The sequence below is a fragment of the Oncorhynchus mykiss genome, chromosome 21 (assembly GCF_013265735.2).
Source record: "Oncorhynchus mykiss isolate Arlee chromosome 21, USDA_OmykA_1.1, whole genome shotgun sequence".
In the NCBI taxonomy this organism is placed as follows: domain Eukaryota; kingdom Metazoa; phylum Chordata; class Actinopteri; order Salmoniformes; family Salmonidae; genus Oncorhynchus; species Oncorhynchus mykiss.
In genome coordinates, this window is record NC_048585.1 from 35,219,794 (window position 1) to 35,239,468 (window position 19,675).

The 19,675-nt window shown below is 40.4% G+C and overlaps 1 protein-coding gene across 1 annotated transcript in view; it reads left to right on the plus strand.

Moving 5' to 3' along the window:
* The window catches only part of LOC110500296 (ankyrin repeat and BTB/POZ domain-containing protein BTBD11-A), a 196,431-nt gene that overhangs the window by 148,424 nt on the left and 28,332 nt on the right, over positions 1-19,675 (plus strand). The window contains exons 7-8 of the mRNA XM_021577600.2: positions 5,176-5,269; positions 11,382-11,517. Of these exons, the coding sequence (XP_021433275.2) occupies positions 5,176-5,269; positions 11,382-11,517 (230 nt within the window). The remainder of the gene's footprint in view (positions 1-5,175; positions 5,270-11,381; positions 11,518-19,675) is intronic.

Below are 19,675 nucleotides of genomic sequence, written 5' to 3' on the forward strand. Positions count from 1 at the left end.
GTCATTTTCATTGACAAAAATCCTTTGAGACATTACCAATAGATCCGTCATTCCATCCAGCCTACCTCAATCGATTTTGGAAGATTGAAAAATGGACATTGTTTTCTTGAGTAGCTGCTATTGAATACAGATCGCCCAGTGATCAATTTGATCGCTTATTAACGTTTACAAATACCTAAAGTTGGGTTACAAAAGTAGGTTGAAGTGTTTTGTCAAAGAATATAGGCAACTTATATCATTTTTAAAAATGACGTTGCGTGTTGGAAGAGAGCTTTTTTCGTGAAGCAGACAGGCTATACAAATGGATATTTTGGGCATTCATGGACGGATTTAATCGGGAAAAAGACCAATTTGTGATGTTTATGGGACATATAGGAGTGCCAACAAAGAATATCATCAAAGGTAATGAATGTTTTATATTTTATTTCTGCGTTTTTGTGTAGTGCCGGCTACGCTAATTATTTTGTTTACGTCGCCTTCAAGCATTTTGGGGTGTTGCATGCTATCAGATAATAGCTTCTCATGCTTTCGCCGAAAAGCATTTTAAAAATCTGACTTGTTGGCTAGATTTACAACGAGTGTAGCTTTAATTCAATACCCTGCATGTGTATTTTAATGAACGTTTGAGTTTTAACGAGTACATTTAGCATTTAGCGTAGCGCATTTGCATTTCCAGGTCCAAGAAGTTAAGGTATGTAAATTCCAAAGACACTTTGCTTTAAAGAAGTGCTTTTTTACAAAATCTCACTGTTTAACTTTTTATGGCTGCAGGGGCAGTATTGAGTAGCTTGAATGAAAAGGTGCCCATTGTAAACGGCCAGCTCCTCAGTCTCAGTTGCTAATACATGCATATTATTATTAGTATTGGATAGAAAACACTATGAAGTTTCTTACACTGTTTGAATCTGTGAGTATAACAGAACTCATATAGCAGGCAAAAACCTGAGAAATTCCACTTCCTGTTTTTTTTCTGGGGTGGCAGATCTTCAAACAAGGTCTCATTGAAATTACAGTGAGATATGGATGAATTTTCACTTCCTACGCCTTCCACTAGATGTCAACAGTCAATAGAACTTTGTCTGATGACTCTAATGTGAAGGGGGGTCGAATGACACAGGAAATATTCACCACTGCCACGAGTTGACCATGAAATCACTATGCGAGCTCACAGGGGAAGCACCTGCGTTCCACCGCTCATTTGAAGTCATTCTAATTCTCCGGTTGGACCGTTATTCAAGATATATGTAAACAACATTCTAGAGATTGATTCAGTACATCGTTTGACATGTTTCTACTGACTGTTACGTATCTTTTGGACATTTCGTCACAGTATAGTGGACGCGCTTTGTGACTTTGGAATTGTTTACCAAACGCGCTCACCAAGTAGCTAGTTGGACACAAATAACGGACATTTTCGAACAAATCAAGTATTTATTGTGGACCTGGGATTCCTAGGACTGCATTCTGATGAAGTTCATCAAAGGTAAGGAAACATTTATCATGTATTTTCTGTTTTCTGTTGACTACAACATGGCGGCTAATTTGGCTACTGTTCTGAGCTCCGTCTCAGATTATTGCATGGGATTGCTTTTTCCGTAAACTTTTTTTTAAATCTGACACAGCGGTTGCATTAAGGAGAGGTATATCTATAATTCCATGTGTATAACTTGTATTATCATCTACATTTATGATGAGTATGTCTGTTGAAACGATGTGGCTATGCAAAATCAAGTGATGTTTTTGGAACTAGTGAATCTAAATAGCCAATGTAAACTCATATTTTTTAAATATAAATATTAACTTTATCAAACAAAACATTCATGTATTGTGTAACATGAAGTCCTATGAGTGTCATCTGATGAAGATAATTCAAGGTTAGTGAATGATTTTATCTTTATATCTGGTTTTTGTGAATGCTATATTTCGCTGGAAAATGGCTGTGCTTATTGTGGTTTGGTGGAGACCTAACATAATCGTTTGTAGTGCTTTCGCTGAAAAGTCTATTTGAAAGCGGACACTTTGGTGGGATTAACAACAAGATTACCTTTAAAATGATATGAGACACATGTATGTGTTAGGAATTGTAATTATGAGATTTCTGTGGTTTCTGTATTTTCACTGGTAGTTGTCATATCGAGCCCGGTATTGGGATTGCAGCCTTAACAAGTTAACCAAAGTTTATTTGGAATTTACGGTAAATACTGTATTTTTTTAACACTGGATTCCAATAATAAATACACAACACTTTGCTAGCCAGCATAATGTGACTTGCAGACCTGATGTGGTCTGTAAACCATGAATTTCAGGTCACTGTATGAGGGTAAGACTACGCCCTCAAAATAACAAAATAATGCCTCATGAAGAATGTATTGTATTAAATAATTTGAAAGATGCACAATGCAGAAACTGTTCCACCATTTCCACCATTGCTAAATTCTAATATTTTGCCTAATTTCAGTTTGTGACAAAACAAGCAATTTTTGTGAAGAGAATCATTGTACCATCAAAACCGCTGTGAAATATATTTTCCATAACCAAAAGATTTAGATTTTCAGTTGTTTGAAGCTGGTGTACAAAAACAAAAGTAAAAGAGAAACAAATTAAACTTAAGAACGGGAAGCATAGAAATAGCGCACATAGAACAAATATACCGCTTCTTAGACTTGCTTTTAATAAGAATGACAGATCTATAACACACATTTCTAAGTGTATTTGGTCAGGCCGAAATATCTAAATAACTCTTTACATTATACCAAGGGTGCTGAATTTCTAAAAAAAATTCCTCTACAGTTGTGATGTATTATATACTTAGCATCAAAATCACAAACTGGTTATTTTTTACCTTAATTTAACTAGACAAGTCTTAAGAGCAAATTCTTATTTACAATGACGGCCTACCAAAAAGCAAAAGGCCTCATGCGGGGACAGGGGCTATGATTTTTTTTTAAGAATCACAACAAGAGACAACAATACATAAAGATAGACCTAAGACAACATAGCATGGCAGTAACATATGACAACACAGCATGGTAGCAACACAATATGACAACAACATGGCAGCAGCACAACATGGTAACAGTACACAACATGGTATTAACTTTATTGGGCACAGACAACAGCACAAAGGGCAAGAAGGTAGAGACAACAGTACATCACGTGAAGCAGTCACAACTGTAAGTAGGAGAGTCCATGATTGAGTCTTTGAATGAAGAGATGGAGATAAAACATTCCAGTTTGAGTGTTTTTTGCTAGCTGCGAACTGAAAAGAGGAGTGAATTGAAAAGAGGAGCGACCCGGGGATATGTGTGCTTTGGGTACCTTTAACAGAATGTGATTGGCAGAACGGGTGTTGTATGTGTAGGATGAGGGCTGCAGTATTTGTATTTTTGTATTTATTACGGATCCCCATTAGCTGCTGCCAAAACAGCAGCTACTCTTCCTGGGGTCCAGCAAAATGAAGGCAGTTTATACAATTTAAAAACATTACAATACATTCACAGATTTCACAACACACTGTGTGCCCCCAGGCCCCTACTCCATCACTACCACATATCTACAATACTAAATGTGTGTGTGTGTGTGTGTGTGTGTGTGTGTGTGTGTGTGTGTGTGTGTGTGTGTGTGTGTGTGTGTGTGTGTGTGTGTGTGTGTTGCTTCACAGTCCCCGCTGTTTTTTCATCTGTTTTTTAAATCAAATTTTACTGCTTGCATCAGTTCCTTGATGTGGAATAGAGTTCCATGTTGTTATGGCTCTATGTAGTACTGTCTGCCTCCCATAGTCTGTTCTGGACTTGGGAACTGTGAAGAGACCTCTTGTGGGATATGCATGGGTGTCCGAGCTGTGTGCCAGTAGTTCAGACAGACAGCTCGGTGCATTCAACATCTCAATACCTCTCATAAATAAAAGTAGTGATGAAGTCAATCTCTCCTCCACTTTCAGCCAGGAGAGATTAACATGCATATTATTAATATTAGCTCTCTGTGTACATCCAAGAGCCAGCCGTGCTGCCCTGTTCTGAGCCAATTGAAAGTCCTTTTCTGTGGCACCTGACCACATGACTTAACAGTAGTCAAGGTGCGACAAAACTAGGGCCTGTAGGACCTGCCTTATTGATAGTGTTGTTAAGAAGGCAGGGCATTTATTTTATCATCTTTATTATATACAAACTTCTCCCCATCTTAACTACTACTGCATCAATATGTTCTGACCAGTTTACAATCTAGTGTTACTCCAAGCAGTTTAGTCATCTCAACCTGCTCAATTTCTACATTATTTATAACAAGATTTAGTTGAGGTTTAGGGTTTAGTGAGTTTTGTTCCAAATACAATGCTTTTAGATATAGAAATATTCAGAGCTAACTTATTCCTTGCCACCCACTCTGAAACTAACTGCAGCTCATTGTTGAGTGTTGCAGTCATTTCAGTCACTGTAGAGGCTGAGATAGGGGTGGAGTGAGGGCTAAAAGGGTTTTATAAATTAAGCATCAACCAGTGGGTCTTGCGCCATGTATACAGAGATGACCAGTTTACAGAGGAGTACAGAGTGCAGTTATTTGTCCTATAAAGAGCATTGGTGGCAAATCTGATGGCCGAATGGTAAAGAACATCTAGCTGCTTGAGAGCACCCTTACCTGCTGATCTATATATTACGTCTCCGTAAACTAGCATGGGTAGGATGGTCATCTGAATCAGGGTTATTTTGGCAGCTGGTGTGAAAGAGGAGTGATTACGATAGAGGAAACCAAGTCTTAACCTTAGCCTGCAGCTTCAATTTCTGATGAGAGAAGGACAGTATACTGCATAACCATGCTCCCAAGTACTTGTATGACATGACTACCTCAAGCTCTAAACCATCAGAGGTGGTAATCACACTTACCAAATCACATGACCTTTGTTTTGGAGGTGTTCTGGAAAAAGCCAGTTCTTGTTTGTACAACATCAGAGGAAATGTTTACTCAAATCAGTCATCTTGACAACAAACTAAATCTCAACTGAAAAACCACAACTCAAAAGTGATAGCTTGAATAAAATTATGGCTAGAATCGTGGGTATTATAATTCTGATGAATACCAGCGTGAGAGGCATTTGGGCATGTGCCTTGCTGAACTTGTCAGTAACGTGTTTCTTTCATTCACTCCCCTCTCCTGTCTTCCTGGTATCCCTTCCTCTCACAGTTGCTCCTGGATAGTCGAGACAGCATGGAGGGGGCCCTGCCAGATGGAGCAGATAACTACACTGAGACCCCACTTCAGCTGGCCTCTGCTGCAGGTACTTGTTGACAAAACAGGAATACGCGATTGACAATGTGTGTAGATGTATTTTTATTGAACCTTTATTTTGACAGTGACGTTATACTTTAAAAAATGTGTATATATATAATAAAAACATTTCTAGAAACCTATTTTTGCTTTGTCATTATGGGGGTATTGTGTAGAGGGGAAAAATGTAATCAATTTTAGAATTAGGCTGTAACGTAACAACATTTTGAAAAAGTCAAGGGGACCGAATACTTCTGTGTGTATATATACAGTGGGGCAAAAAAGTATTTAGTCAGCCACCAATTGTGCAAGTTCTCCCATTTAAAAAGATGAGAGGCCTGTAATTTTCATGATAGGTACACTTCAACTATGACAGACAAAATGAGAATTTTTTTCTCTCCAGAAAATCACATTGTAGGATTTTTAATGAACTTATTTGCAATGACAGAGGTCAAACGTTTTCTGTAAGTCTTCACAAGGTTTTCAGACACTGTTGCTGTTATTTTGGCCCATTCCTCCATGCAGATCTCCTCTAGAGCAGTGATGTTTTGGGGCTGTTGCTGGGCAACACAGACTTTCAACTCCCTCCAAAGATTTTCTATGGGGTTGAGATCTGGAGACTGGCTAGGCCACTACAGGACCTTGAAATGCGTTCTTACGAAGTCACTCCTTCATTGCCCGGGTGGTGTGTTTGGGATCATTGTCATGCTGAAAGACCCAGCCACGTTTCATCTTCAATGCCCTTGCTGATGGAAGGAGGTTTTCACTCAAAATCTCACAATACATTCATTCTTTCATTTACACGGATCAGTCGTCCTGGTCCCTTTGCAGAAAAACAGCCCCAAAGCATGATGTTTCCACCCCCATGCTTCACAGTAGGTATGGTGTTCTTTGGATGCAACTCAGCATTCTTTGTCCTCCAAACACGATGAGTTGAGTTTTTACCAAAAAGTTATATTTTGGTTTCATCTGACCATATGACATTCTCCCGATCTTCTTCTGGATCATCCAAATGCTCTCTAGCAAACTTCAGATGGGTCTGGACATGTACTGGCTTTAGAAGGGGGACACGTCAGGCACTGCAGGATTTGAGTCCCTGGCGGCGTAGTGTTTTACTGATGGTAGGCTTTGTTACTTTGGTCCCAGCTCTCTGCAGGTCATTTACTAGGTCTACATTTTTGTTTCTGGTGTCCTTTGACAGCTCTTTGGTCTTGGCCACAGTCTAGTTTGGAGTGTGACTGTTTGAGGTTGTGGACAGGTGTCTTTTATACTGAAAACAAGTTCAAACAGGTGCCATTAATACAGGTAACGAGTGGAGGACAGAGGAGCCTTTGAAGAATCTCAAATATAAAATATATTTTGAATTGTTTAGCACTTTCTTGGTTACCACATGATTCCAAGCGCTATTTCATAATTTTCATGTCTTCACAATCATTTTACAATGTAGAAAATAGTAAAAATAAAGAAAAACCTTGATACTGTATATACAGTGTATTCAGACACCTTGACTTTACTCACATTGTTACCTTTACAGCATTTTTCTAAAATGGATGAAAGCATTTTGTTTCCTCATCAATCTAGACACTAAACCACGTAATGAGAAAACAAAAACAGGTTTTTAGAAATGTTTGCAAATGTATTTAAAATAAAAAACCGAAACATCACTTTTGACTGGCACTGTACGTAAATATATATAGTTGAAGTCGGACGTTTACGTACACTTAGGTTGGAGTCATCAAAACTTGTTTTTCAACCATTCAACAAATTTCTTGTTAACAACCTATGGTTTTGGCAAGTCGGTTCGGACATCTACATGTGCATGACATGAGTAATTTTTCCAACAATTGTTTACAGACAGATTATTTAATTTCTAACTCTCTGTATCACAATTCCAGTGGGTCAGAAGTCTACAATACACTAAGTCGACTGTGCCTTTAAACAGCTTGGAAAATTCCAGAAAATTATATCATGGCTTTAGAAGCTTCTTATAGGCTAATTGAAATAATTCAAATGGAGGTGTACCTGTCAAAGTACTTCAAACTCAGTGCCTCTTTGCTTGACATCATGGGGAAATCAAAATAAATCAGCCAAGACCTCAGACCTCACAAGTCTGGTTCATCCTCGGGAGCAATTTCCAAACGCCTGAAGGTTTGAACCACGTTCATCTGTACAAACAATAGTATGCAAGTATAAACACCATGGGACCATGCAGTCGTCATTACCGCTCAGGAAGGAGACGCGTTCTGTCTCCTAGAGATGAACGTACAAATCAACCCCAGAACAACAGTAAAGGACTTTGTGAAGATGCTGGAGAAAACAGGTACAACAGTATCTATATCCACAGTAAAATGAGTCCTATATATCGCCATAACGTGAAAAGCCGCTCAGCAAGGAAGAAGCCACGGCTCCAAAACCGCCATAAAAAAGCCTGACTACGGTTTGCAACTGTACATGGGGACAAAGATCGTACTTTTTGGAGAAATGTCCTCTGGTCTGATGAAACAAAACTAGAACTCTTTGGCCATAATGACCATCATTTTGTTTGGAGGGAAAAGGGGAGGCTTGCAAGCCAAAGACACCATCCCAACCTTGAAGCACAGGGGTGGCAGCATCATTTTGTGGGGATACTTTGCTGCGTGAGGGACTGGTGCACTTCGCAAAATAGATGGCATCATAAGGTAAGAAAAATATGTGGATATATTGAAGCAACATCTCAAGACATCAGTCAGGAAGGTAAAGCTTGTGGGTCTTCCAAATGGACAATGACCCCAAGCATACTTCAAAAGTTGTGGCAAAATGGCAACCTTTTGTGACTAGGGGGCAGTATTTTCATTTTTGGAAAAATAACGTTCCCGTAGTAAACGGGATATTTTGTCAGGACAAGATGCTAGAATATGCATATAATTGACAGCTTAGGATAGAAAACACTCTAAAGTCTCCATAACTGTACAAATATTGTATGTGAGTATAACATAACTGATATTGCAGGCGAAAGAAAGCCTGAGAAAAATCCAATCCGGAAGTGACTCATCTTTTAAAAGCTCTGCATTCCAATGCGTCCCTATTGAGCAGTGGGCTATCAACCAGATAACTTTTTCTCCGTATTCCCCAAGGTGTCTACAGAATTGTGACGTAGTTTTACACATTTATGTTGAAGAATACCCGTAAGCGGCTACATGGTCACCTGATGGCTCCCAGATTGAGGATTGATTATAAACAACGTTTGCCATGTTTCTGTCGATATTATGGAGCTAATTTGGAATGTTTTTCGGCGTTTTCGTGACTGCAATTTCCGGGCGATTTCTCAGACAAACGTGAAGAACAAACGGAGCTACAGTGCCTTGCGAAAGTATTCGGCCCCCTTGAACTTTGCAACCTTTTGCCACATTTAAGGCTTCAAACATAAAGATATAAAACTGTATTTTTTTGTGAAGAATCAACAACAAGTGGGACACAATCATGAAGTGGAACGACATTTATTGGATATTTCAAACTTTTTTAACAAATCAAAAACTGAAAAATTGGCCGTGCAAAATTATTCAGCCCCCTTAAGTTAATACTTTGTAGCGACACCTTTTGCTGCGATTACAGCTGTAAGTCGCTTGGGGTATGTCTCTATCAGTTTTGCACATCGAGACTGACATTTTTTCCCATTCCTCCTTGCAAAACAGCTCGAGCTCAGTGAGGTTGGATGGAGAGCATTTGTGAACAGCAGTTTTCAGTTCTTTCCACAGATTCTCGATTGGATTCAGGTTTGGACTTTGACTTGGCCATTCTAACACCTGGATATGTTTATTTTTGAACCATTCCATTGTAGATTTTGCTTTATGTTTTGGATCATTGTCTTGTTGGAAGACAAATCTCCGTCCCAGTCTCAGGTCTTTTGCAGACTCCATCAGGTTTTCTTCCAGAATGGTCCTGTATTTGGCTCCATCCATCTTCCCATCAATTTTAACCATCTTCCCTGTCCCTGCTGAAGAAAAGCAGGCCCAAACCATGATGCTGCCACCACCATGTTTGACAGTGGGGATGGTGTGTTCAGCTGTGTTGCTTTTACGCCAAACATAACGTTTTGCATTGTTGCCAAAAAGTTCAGTTTTGGTTTCATCTGACCAGAGCACCTTCTTCCACATGTTTGGTGTGTCTCCCAGGTGGCTTGTGGCAAACTTTAAACAACACTTTTTATGGATATCTTTAAGAAATGTCTTTCTTCTTGCCACTCTTCCATAAAGGCCATATTTGTGCAATATACGACTGATTGTTGTCCTATGGACAGAGTCTCCCACCTCAGCTGTAGATCTCTGCAGTTCATCCAGAGTGATCATGGGCCTCTTGGCTGCATCTCTGATCAGTCTTCTCCTTGTATGAGCTGAAAGTTTAGAGGGACGGCCAGGTCTTGGTAGATTTGCAGTGGTCTGATACTCCTTCCATTTCAATATTATCGCTTGCACAGTGCTCCTTGGGATGTTTAAAGCTTGGGAAATCTTTTTGTATCCAAATCCGGCTTTAAACTTCTTCACAACAGTATCTCGGACCTGCCTGGTGTGTTCCTTGTTCTTCATGATGCTCTCTGCGCTTTTAACGGACCTCTGATACTATCACAGTGCAGGTGCATTTATACGGAGACTTGATTACACACAGGTGGATTGTATTTATCATCATTAGTCATTTAGGTCAACATTGGATCATTCAGAGATCCTCACTGAACTTCTGGAGAGAGTTGCACTGAAAGTAAAGGGGCTGAATAATTTTGCACGCCCAATTTTTCAGTTTTTGATTTGTTAAAAAAGTTTTAAATATCCAATAATTGTCGTTCCACTTCATGATTGTGTCCCACTTGTTGTTGATTCTTCACAAAAAAATACAGTTTTATATCTTTATGTTTGAAGCCTGAAATGTGGCAAAAGTTCGCAAAGTTCAAGGGGGCCGAATACTTTCGCAAGGCACTGTATTTTGCCTACAAAAATATTATTTTTGGAATAAAGGAACATTGGCTATCTAACTGGGAGTCTCGTGAGTGAAAACATCCGAAGCTCATCAAAGGTAAACTATTTAATTTGATTTTTTTCTGATTTCCGTGACCAAGTTACCTGCTGCTAGCTGGACAAAATGCTATGCTAGGCTATCAATAAACTTACACAAATGCTTGTCTAGCTTTGGCTGTAAAGCATATTTTGAAAATCTGAGATGACAGGGTGATTAACAAAAGGCTAAGCTGTGTCTCAATATATTTAACTTGTGATTTTCATGAATAGGAATATTTTCTAGGAATATTTATGTCCGTTGCGTTATGCTAATTAGTGTCAGTCGATGATTACGCTCCCGCACTCGGGATGGGGAGTCACTAGAGGTGAACAACAAAGTCAAGGTATCAGAGTGGCCATCACAAAGCCCTGACCTCAATCCTATAGAACATTTGTGGGCAGAACTGAAAAAGCGTGTGCGTAGAAGGAGGCCTACAAACCTGACTTAGTTACACCAGCTCTGTCAGGAGGAATGGGCCAAAATTAACCTAATGTATAGTGGGAAGCTTGTGGAAGGCTATCCGAAACGTTTGATGCAAGTATTAAACAATTTAAATGCAAGGCTACCAAATACTAATTGAGTGTATTTAATCTTCTGACCCACTGGGAATGTGATGAAAGAAATAAAAGCTGAAATAAATCATTCTCTCTACTATTATTCTGACATTTCACATTCTTAAAATAAAGTGATGATCCTAACTGGCCTAAGACAGGGAATTTTTAATAGGATTAAACGTCAGGAATTGTAAAAAAAAAAAAAAAAAACGGAGTTTAAATGTATTTGGCTAAGGTGTATGTAAACTACCGACTTCAACTGTATACATGCACATCACATGCAGGGCGGACTCCAACTTTACTCGTCGTAATATTTCTTATTTCCATTATTTTACTTTTATATGTGTGTGTATTGTTAGATATTACTGCACTGTTAGCTAGGAACACAAGTATTTCACTACACCCACAATAACATCTGCTAATTATTTGTAAGTGACCATTGCAGATGGCTAAAAATATGTTGGTAAGCTCAAACACATAATCATTATTTGTTTTAACATGAGTTGGTTAATTTGAGTTCATAACGTTGCTTTTTCTCCTCAGGGAACTTTGAGCTGGTCAGTCTATTGTTGGAGAGAGGGGCAGATCCCATGACTGGGACCATGATCAGAAATGGCATCTCATCTGCCCAACTGGGGGACATGAACTCATATAGCCTGGCAGCATCACATGGGCACAGGTAACACACACTCACGCCAGTGGAGTTTCCTCAGAGAAGGAAGGGGAGAATCATCCTACCCAGTGAATTTCATTTTTTTTAAATATTGAATTATTTTTTTATGTTAGAATTTTTTGATAAAAGTAAATATATTAACGTCACCAAATAACTGATTGAAACATTTGTTTTTGCAATGAAGGTCTACAGTAACCTCAACAGCATCCTCTAAGGTAGCACCACGGTATAGCTGGAGGTGTCCTCCTCTGGGTACATTAACTTCATTATAAAATCTAGGAGGCTCATGGTTCTCACTCCCTTCCATAGACTTACTCAGTAATTATGAGTTCCGGAGGACTTCCTCCAACCTATCAGAGCTCTTACAGTATGAAATAACATCTTGTCCATCCAATCAAAGGATCAGAGAATGAATCTAGTAGTGAAAGCATAAGCTACAGCTAGCTAACACTACAGTGCATGAAGTGTTGTCAGTATTTTACTCAAAGAGAGAAAGACAATAATTTCTTCAAAAATGGAAGAGAAGCAGCGTGTATATTTAGTCATGTGTTTCTTGTTAATGTACCTTTCACTTAGCTAATGCAGCCAATTTGTGACCCAACTCGGGTCCAACTAGGCGTATGTCACAAGTCACGACGTCACAGGAGAGCCGTTTGAATTTTTTTTTATCAAAATGAATTTTTTGGCAGAAATGTCTTCTCGAACATGTCAACTTTCATGTGCCTTAATAACAAATGTGTATGCTATCTAGGCTACCTGCCACCCTGATGCTACACTACAGGACTGTTTTGCTTGCACAGACTGGAATATGTTCCCAGGATTTATCCAATGGCATCCAACACCATCAATAAGTGCATCGATAAAGTCGTCCCCAAAGTGACTGTATGTACATATCCCAACCAGAATCCATGGATTACAGGCAACATCCGCATCGAGCTAAAGGCTAGAGCTGCCGCTATCAAGGAGCGGGAGACGAATCCGGACGCTTATAAGAAATCTCGCTATGCCCTCAGATAAACCATGAAACAAGCAAAGTGTCAATACAGGATTAAGATTGAATCCTACTACACCAGCTCCGGCGCTCGTCGGATGTGGCAGGGCTTGAAAACTATTACAGACTACAAAGGGAAACCCAGACGCGAGCTGCCCAGTGACGCAAGCCTTCCAGACAAGCTAAATGCCTTTTATGCTCGCTTTGAGGCAAGCAACACTGAAGCATGCACAAGAGCACAAGCTGTTCTAGATGACTGTGTGATAACGCTCTCGTTAGCCAATGTTTATTTATTTACTTTATTTTACCTTTATTTAACTAGGCAAGTCAGTTATGACCTTTCGGTTACTAGTCCAACGCTCTAACCACTAGGCTACCCTGCCGCCCCGCCGATGTGAACAGAACCTTGAAACTGGTCAACATTCATAAAGCCGCTGGGCCAGACGGATTACCAGGACGTGTACTCAAAGCCTGAGTGGACTAACTGTCAAGTGTCTTCACTGACATTTTCAACCTCTCCCTGACCGAGTCTGTAATACCTGCATGTTTCAAGTAGACCACCATATTCCTTGTGCCAAGGTAACCTGCCTAAATTATTACCGCCCCGTGGCACTCATGGCGGTAGCCACAAAGTGCTTTGAAAGGCTGGTCATGGCTCACATCAACAGCATCCTCCCGGATACCCTAGACCAACTCCAATTCGCATACCGCCCCAACAGATCCACAGATGATGCAATCTCAATCGCACTCCACACCACCCTTTCTTACCTGAACAAAATGAACACCTATGTGAGAATGCTGTTCAGCAAAGCGTTCAACACCATAGTGCCCACGAAGCTCATCACTAAGCTAAGAACTCTGGGACTAAACACCTCCCTCTGCAACTGGATCCTGGACTTCCTGACAGGCCGCCCCCAGATGGTAGATGAAGAGTAGGCAAAAATACGTCTGCCACACTGATCCTTAACACTGGGGCCCCTCAGGGGTCTGTACTTAGTCCCCTCCTGTATTCCCTGTTCACCCACGACTGCGTGGCCAAACACGTCTCCAACACATTCATTAAGTTTTCTGACGACACAACAGTGGTAGGCCTGATCACAGACAACGGTGAGACGGCCTAAAGGGAGGAGGTCAGAGAACTGGCAAAGGTGGTGCCAGGACAACAACCTCTCCCTCAATGTGAGGAAGACAAAGGAGCTGATCGTGGACTACAGGAAAAGGCGGGCCGAACAGGCCCCCATTTACATCGACTGGGCTGAAGTATAGCGGGTCGAGACTTTGAAGTTCCTTGGTGTCCACATCACCAACAAACTATCATGGTCCAAACATACCAAGACAGTCGTGAAGAGGGCACGACAAAACCATTTTCCCCTCAGGAGACTGAAAAGATTTGGCATGGGCCCCCAGATCCTCCAAAAGTTATACAGCTGCACCATTGAGAGCATCCTGACCGGTTGCATCACTGCCTGGTATGGCAACTGCTCGGCATCTGACCGTAAGATGCTACAGAGTGTAGAGCGAATGGCCCAGTGCATCACTGGGGCCAAGCTTCCTGCCATCCAGGGCCTATATCACATAGGCACTGTCAGAGGAAAGCCCATAAAATCACCCAAGATATAGACTGATTTCTCTGCTACCGTATTGAACGCGGTACCGGAGCACCTCAACATCTTCTACCCCCCCCCCCCCCCGCCCCCCGCCAAGCCATTAGACCTCAACAGCTTCTACCCCCAAGCCATTAGACTGCTGAACAGTTCATAAAAATCGCCACCGGACAATTTACATTGACACACCCCTTCTTGTACACTGCTGTCACTCACTGTTTGTTTGTTACCTAGTCACTTCGCCCCCACCTACATGTACAGATTACCTCAACTAGTCTGTACCCTTGCAGACTGACTCGGTACCAGTGCCCCTGTATATAGCCTCGTTATTGTTATTCTTATTGTGTTAGCCTAGTGGTTAGAGCACTGGGCCAGTAACCAACAGGTTGCTGGATCGAGTCCCTGAGCTGACAAGGTAAAAATCTCTCACTCTGCCCCTGAACAAGGCAGTTAACCCAATGTTCCTAGGCTGTTATTGTAAATAAGAATTTGTTCTTAAATGACTTGCCTAGTTAAAAAAAGGTAAATAAAATAATACAAAAAATCTGTAAATAAGAATACAATTGTTAAATTATAAGCCTTATTGGTTAAGCCACAGAAAAAGGGACCTTCCCACTAGCCATGATTGGCTGAGAAAATGAGTGGGCTGGACATGCGGATTGGTCTGTAGAAGATATAGAAGGCTGCTGCCTATTTGAACTCATTAGTCTGTGTTGGTAGTCCTGTTGAGTTGAAAGCAGCTTTTTTTAATGTATTGTGTAGTGGAGTTTTATAAGTGTTGCGCTCCACTTTCTGGAGGATTAAGTTTTGAAATCAGTGGAATTAGAGTATGATAGCTAAAGAGATGGAGTAAACACCTGCAACCTTGGTATGGCAATCCTGACTGGGAGACACATCCATCATGAATGATGATGTATACAGGTAGGATAGTCTTGCGTTAGCCAGCTACATTTTCAGATATTACACTTTTCTAATTTTGACAGAAAGTGGTTTCATTTCAAGCTAAAGTGTACTGTTAGCTAGCTAGCTAACATTAGCTGGCTGGCTCCCTAGCTGACATTATTTGTTTCCCAGAGCCGTTTGCTTTTCTAGTTCGAGCCTAACATTGGACCTGGTTGGTTAGCCCCCAGCACAGGGAAATTGTTGGCACTTTGTTCATTGTTGTTTAACTAGCTATTGTTAGCTGGCTGGCTCATTAGCTAACATTACGTGTGTGATCTTAAAAGTTGTTTACCTAACTAGGTTCATTGTTTATCTAGCTAGCTAGCTATATGTCTTAAGCTAAAGTGTACTGTTAGCTAGCTAGCTAAAAAGCAAAAAAGCAAAAAATGAAATTGTTGCCAGCAGAGCTGGTTAGGCTGTTTTCTGTTATCCAGAGGTAAACAAATCATCGGTTAGAGCGTCAAGTGTGCGCTCTGAGAGCGAAATGAGATGCGTGGGGCTAAAGTTTAAGAGTGTGTGAACGATACTGAATGGGTGTAGACAAAGAAGAGCTCTTCACTAGATACCAAAATAGTCAAAGGCTATTTTTTCAAAAGTGAGTTTACAGGTTGATAAAATTTCAAAGCAGAATTGTCTTTCCCATTGTTCCTCAAATGCAGTGAATGATATACCATTTTGTAGCTCTGAGTCTCTATAACGTTAATATGGTGATAACGATGCAGACTGTGTAGAGGTTAGCGGTTATGGTATTGCTTGGAGGGGTTTTTGCACCTGTTCACAGACAGCTGTTGTGTTGTGCACTGAAGTCCACAAGCAAAGGGAAAAGGTGAGAGCAGGAGAGTGCGTAGATGCGAGAAGGAATTATACAATGAGCAATGTAGTGATCCTGTGTGTGGCTGCTATGACGGTGAACTGTGTGAATGGGTGATCAGTGGTGTATTCATTCCACTGATTCTTAATCGGAACGAAACGGAGGGAGACCTACTTGAATTTTTCTAATAGAAACTCTCGTTTTGCAACTGTTTGGACTAATGATTGCACCCCAGATCAGCTAGATGCAGTAAAGAGTGTGCAAGGCGGTATTGAATGTGCTACTGTGTCACCTTGACTACTCCATTCTGTCTAAGCCATTGGTTCTCAATATTTACTAAGCTAACATATGCAATTGTTTTAAGATGGTCATACCATGGATCATTTAGTTGTTTGTTTTAGAATTTTAGGTTATAAAACAAATCTCTATATTTTTTATAAAATAATGAATAAACAGTCAAAAAATCTATCATGAACAATACGTGTTTGAAGTGTCTGTCCTATATCTAGTGTCTGCCCTATATCATTTTTTACACCCTTTTAGTCACTTTGCTTATGGCACTTTTTACACCCTGTTCACTTTTAGCCATTTTTACTTACATTCCAGCATCTCCCCTGAAGCTTGCATAGAGCAAAACAATTGTGCTGAATGTTTGTGTCTTACCTGTCGATGTTGGTAGCTCAAACGGTTCAGCCAGGACAGTTTGTTTTATGAGAAGATGTCTTTGAAATTAGGACGTGGCCTTCTGAAAGTTCAGACAACTTCCCTAAAGCTTGTGGATGTCATAGACAATGTCGTGTTTGTGAGAGACTCCTTTGATGATGGGGTCATATGAGTTGCTAGCTCAAACAGTTGGCATATTTTCAAGAATATTTCTTTTCCGGATCTTCTCATTTATTAAAAACACCACTTTCACAAGCACTATGTTATGGAATATGGGCGGAAGAGGGGATTGATCTGCAGCCACTGCAATGAACGGTAACTCTCTAGCATAAACAAACACCGAGTTATTCCGCATTCAAAATGACACCACGTGTGACACACAGGCATGTCAATCGACTCTAGGTTCTAGGTTGTAGCAACCTCATGATGGGTATAGGGCAAAGTCGAGTATTATTTAGTAACCTAAACCGATCGATGTTGCATTGAGCTGGGTGAATGGAATATGAATGACATTCATCAAATATGTTGTAATAGAAATAAGGCCATATACATATTCTCGTCCTCCCTAATCTTGAACAGCAGTAACCGCCACACACACACACACACACACACACACACACACACACATACACCTTAAAGCTTTACGTCACATTTATAGATCACAAACAGCAACAGCAATGGGATAATAATAATGACAGAACCCTGTGAGTTTCTTTAGAATTTCGTGGTCACATTGAGATTTGTGGTTGCAAGTATGACTTGCAAATGTGTAATTTAATTTCGCAAGCTTGTGTCATGGTGTGACATTTTTTATAACAGTCACAAACGTGTAACTTGACATCAATAAGGTTTGCAAGCATAATTTATTTTCCAAATGATCAATTTAAGTCCATTTACAACTATGAATATTCTGCTGGCAATCAAAAACACGCTTTCATATTTTTTTTATCTACGCATGGTCTGAATTGTGTCACTATTGTCATGTTACCAAGATATTTGTAAGCTTGTAGAAAGTTATGTAAATGTGTAGAAAGAGATTATGACTTTATTCAAATATCAATTCACACTGTTAGCAGTTGATGTTAATCTTCAATAACACAGAACCCAAAGCAAATCAGGGGGAGAAAAATAGGTTTATTCAAAGAGAACAAATCATAGTTGTTAGGCTGGGAAGTAGATGGCCGATGTTCATTCTTCCCTGTCCTCAATGATTCTCCACAGAACAAAGGGACAGGATGTAATTTATAACCTGCAACCCTAGCCTTCGGTTGACCAATTAGAATTCCTTGCAGGAAAATTGGCCAGTGGCCAGGTAACAAGTATCCCATTTCAGGCTCAATGTGTAGACCATTCGAACCAATGAGAACTTACCACGTCTAGATTTGAGTCCAGGAATGAAACCCCTATACAGATTCTAAACAGATGTTGACCAATTCCGCCACCTGTGCTGATGTTCCTGCAGGTAACGTGCCTGTCACTATCACATTGTCCATTCTAGAATCTGCCAAGCATGCTTTCCTCACACCCCCCTCCACAATGCTTGAACCATCTGTGTATAAGATAAACTCAGGGTTTTCCAATGGATGACTTTTAGTTAACCCATCAGAAAGCTGATCCAAAACCAACTCACAACATTCATGATCAAGAAATGTATCTGGAGGAAGCATCAGAGTAACTGGATTACATGGTGTTCCACATTTTATGACGATGTTAGGAGCCTCCAGCACAGTTGACCACCAGATCCAACGAGCAGCTGTTACCTGTGCAGCTCGATTCATTGTCAAGAGTATGAACAATATGTCGGCAGAATGTGTCTTTTCAACTATACCCATGTCCCATAGATCTTTAATCACTACTTTAGTAGCAGCGATAGCTTCCTTGCTAATGGGATATTGTTTTGTGCAAGGTGGGGCAACACCTGTCAAGCACACTGGTTGTCACGCGGGACTAGGTGTGTGTGCAGGAATCAGACGCAGAGAGCGAGTAACGGAGTAAAGTGCTATTGCACACCAAACTGATAAGCCCAATACAATACAGGGCACAGGACACTATACCAGACAACCCAAAACCACAGGGTGTCCAGTATAGAAAATAAAATACACCACAACCTAATATGTACACACGTAACAAAAGACAATCCCGCACAAAACAAGGGCGGGTCAAACTACTACATATAGGGAAGCTAATTAAACCAAAATACACACAGGTGAAACTAATAAGGCAAAACCAACAGACAAATCCCCAAAAAGGGATCGGTAGCGGCCGAGCACTGCCCGAACAGGCAGAGGAGCCAACTTCGGCGGAAGTCGTGACACTGGTTCTATATCCAAAGTTCCACTCATTTTTATTCGTAGTCCAAATAGGATGGTTCTGAACTGTAGATCGCTTCAGTTGTTTAATTTTTCATGTCACCTTTCCTTCAGAGATTAGTCAAGTTGCATAATAACATCAAGGCCTAAAATAGGTTGTTCAAATGAGCCTATTCACACCCCTGCATCAATCTTCATTGGACCAATAGAAATTGATAATGTTTTGGTCTGTTTCGTATCTGCTGATCAACTGATGTGTGATTGCCCCATTTTTGTAGACTTTGAGTGCATCTTCATCTTCCATGTCGGGTAACCCACTGTGTTTAACCTTGTTAATTTTTTTTTTACACATTATGATACAAGCTTGCAAAATGTTATTACACATTTGCCAATCGTAATTCTAAATATAAACTCACAGTCATCATTATTATCCCATACATCAAATGCAGATCCAATGTGAACCCATTGTCCTGCCTTTCACAAAATAATATGTCATCAAACCACTAACCACTCACAAATCACAAGCAGGAACATAACTACATAACGTAATTTTGTGTAATGAAAAAAATATATACGGTATATATTTCACAATAAAGAAAATCTAATACGGGTCATCATCTAAGCATTGCTCCCAGCATTAATCAAAGCTCAGAATGCTTATATTCTTGATCTGACTGAATTCTAGTAGCATATTCACCACTGCCTCAAATGGCTAAGTCCGCTCTCTCGCGGCACAGGCGAGGCAGGTGAGACGTGAAACAAACTATCCCAGCTCAGAGACGGCTCAAGTAGGCAAGTAGTTACTCTTCTGACAGTGTGTTTGCGAGAAACATTGCAACAACTG